Source organism: Centruroides sculpturatus, unplaced genomic scaffold (assembly GCF_000671375.1).
Source record: "Centruroides sculpturatus isolate CEXI.00-Female unplaced genomic scaffold, Cexi_2.0 scaffold625, whole genome shotgun sequence".
NCBI classification, from domain to species: domain Eukaryota; kingdom Metazoa; phylum Arthropoda; class Arachnida; order Scorpiones; family Buthidae; genus Centruroides; species Centruroides sculpturatus.
The window spans coordinates 257,743-260,820 of record NW_019384830.1 but is presented as its reverse complement, the minus strand read 5'-3'; the positions used below and the strand labels follow the sequence as shown (position 1 = coordinate 260,820).

Genomic DNA, 3,078 nt, shown 5'->3' with positions numbered 1-3,078 from the left:
AATTGCTTGTAAATAATGAAATTAAATTTCTATATAAAAAATTCCTTTTTAATTTATAAGGACCATCGATAATTAAAAGTCAATTAATCCATCTGGGTCGAGTTCAAATTTAGATTCAATTTCAGATATCAGTCTGTAAACCCACAGGCCAGATATAAGAAATACTGGTTGTTAGCTTTTAAAACCATCATGTAATCTGCCCCCACGTGGCTACTGGTTATAAAGAAGGGGGAAAGAAATTAGGTCCAAATGACATTGTTGACAGATAAAGGATTTACAATTAATGAATGTCAAAAACATTAGAAAGGTCCTAATTGTGACAACTGCTGGACTAATTTTTGGCATTAATGAGATTTTATTTTATTTAATAAGCCTCCAGTTGGAATTTGAACAACTGTTAATAAAGTGTTTAAGCATTATTAAAAATATTAATTTATTGCAGGAAGTTGATAAAGGCTCAAAAAAGAAAGACATTGTAACAAAGTTTGGAATTCCTGTGAGTACTTTATCAATCATAATAACAAATCATGAATCAGTTTTGAAATTAGCCAGTGATGTGAGACCTATAGGGAAATGCACTAAAATCTGCATTTATATTGATATAGATGAAGCAGTTTTAATGCTCTTAATAAGTGTGAAGCATATTATAAAGAGAAAACTTTTTTTAATTGTTCTGTACAACAAAAAATTACAATTATTTTTTACAAAACTTAAAATTAAAACTGTTTATATTACATTATTACTATATATTATGTTTATATCAACTTAAATTACATAAAGTAATGAAAAAGTACATTAAAATTATACTTTATTTACCAAAACATGGGATTTCTGTATAACGAAATTTTCCTACAGCAAATTTTTTTCAAGATTTAGCAACTTTGTAATATAGAAGCTTGACTGTATAAGAATAGTATCAAACTGTTGGGTTTATGCCACTTTTGAAAAAGTAATATCCTAAAGGGTCAAACAAATTGATCCCTGTTTTTATATTTAAGAAAAATCAAAAATTTAATAAATTGCATTGCTATTAATTGCATTGCATTGCTATTTTGTAAATTATTTCTAGGAACGAATATCAATCCATACTAACACACAAGTGTTGGTATGTGTCTTGTTAATTTATATTTTTGCATCTATATAATTAATGGGAACATTTGAGTTAATAGAATACCATACTAAGATCTTTTAATTTTTTATTAATTTATTTTTAAATGTTTAAAATTTTAATTCTATTATGTTTAGATATTTAGATTAAAAATACATTGATAAAAATTTTGTCATTTATTTATTGCTTATTAGTGTTAAAATTTTCAAGATACAGTAGAACCCCTCTAATCCGTCACCTTTGGGACTGGGGGTATGGTCGGAACGCAAAAAAGGTCGGATTATCAGAAAAAAGTAAAATAAACAATCTTCCCTTTGTCCAGTCTTTGTAGCACTGCTAATTTTTCATTTAATGAATGAGTAACGTGTTTACGTTTCACTCCTGACATGTTGAAAACACACACAAAACTGTACACATACACACAATGTAAAACATATACTGTAACGAACACAGAAGAACGCCACGGACGGTGAGTCACTGACGAGTCGAGACAAGTTTTTCGAGTCCGACCACGGTCGGATTAACCAGAGTGACGGACTAGCCGAGGGCGGACTAGAGGGGTTCTACTGTAATATTCTCCAATGACCATCCTTTTTAGTCAATATAATATTTTAATTATACTTTTTAATTTAATCCATTTTAAAGAATTTGAAGGAATTTGGATGCTACAAAGAATCAAGATTTGGAAATTATTGATTGATTGTTCATATTTCATAAATAGCAATGTTAAATCTTTCTTAAAATTTAACTTCATTTTCTCTTATTATTTTTCAGGTTGTGTACACTAAAACTTACTCATCTCACTTTTCTAAAGGCATTTGCTAGTGATACAAGTTCGATAAATATATCAGTGAGAATGAAGGTAAATTGAACTATGTGTAATGGTATTTATTTTTAATTTCAATTTTCAAATTCTTAAAATTTTTGAAAATTAAAAAGCTNTTGCAGCGCTGCATTTAGAAACGGGTTTCAGAGGGTTCGCTGTAAAGCGCTTCTCGAGCGCTGCATAAAGAAACGCGGCCATACTGTACAGACGATAATAAACTCAACTTACTCGCCTAAACTCTCTGTGGCGTGTAAGTAGTTCGGCTGCTCATCTACTATTTGTCCAGATTCGACCAATCCTGTCGCGTCACGAGTTGGTGACGACATTTTACGAGTCCCTTTAGCGTCTTTATACGAATACTGTCGCAATTTTTTCGCCACGTTATAGGAATCTCCATTATAGGAGCCCGCGTTATAGGGGGTCTACTGTAATCTGATTTATTTCTCAGAAAAATAACTGATAACTTGGAACTTTTACTAGATAGAATTTTACAGACAGGTTTGCTTGGCTTGCCAACAAGTTCTCAGTGATGCATGAAATATCATTAATTAAGAGATTATGATGTCTTATATCGAGTGACCATCTGTTTAGGTGAAAGTGAAAAGGAATTTTTGTTTGTTTTTCTAAGTTTTATAAATCTTGGGATTATGCAAAAGTTACTGATGATGGTGTTATCAACTTCTCTATCTCAGTGAAACACTGATCATTCTTTTCTATCCAAAAATTTCCTTGTCTAAATGGCCTTTTATATGTAGTATCTATTGTTATTCCTTTACAATAAGTCAGTGGTTCCCAACCTTTTTTCATAGCGTACCCCGTGACATTTCCTATCTCTAGATTGTACCCCGTGACATGTCATATCTCTAGATTGTACCCTTCATTTAAGAAATTTAGTGAGTAACCGTATTGTTAATTTTACATATTGTAACTTTAAATTAAAGAAAAAAAAACTAAAAGAAAAAAATGTATGATAAAGTTGTGATTGTTGCAAGGAACATTTTTTATCTAATAATTTTTTAATACTATTAGTTTGTGATACATAATATATTATTTTTTCTGCCATAATAACTAACTTTTTTCTGTACCCCTAAACAACCTATCGCGTACCCCTAGGGGTACGCGTACCACAGGTTGGGAATCGCTG

General features: G+C 30.7%; 1 protein-coding gene across 1 annotated transcript in view; it reads left to right on the top strand.

Annotated features, from left to right (window-relative positions):
• The window catches only part of LOC111630111 (phosphofurin acidic cluster sorting protein 1-like), a 66,330-nt gene that overhangs the window by 32,144 nt on the left and 31,108 nt on the right, over positions 1-3,078 (top strand). The window contains exon 2 of the mRNA XM_023374133.1: positions 1,883-1,970. Within this exon, the coding sequence (XP_023229901.1) occupies positions 1,883-1,970 (88 nt within the window). The remainder of the gene's footprint in view (positions 1-1,882; positions 1,971-3,078) is intronic.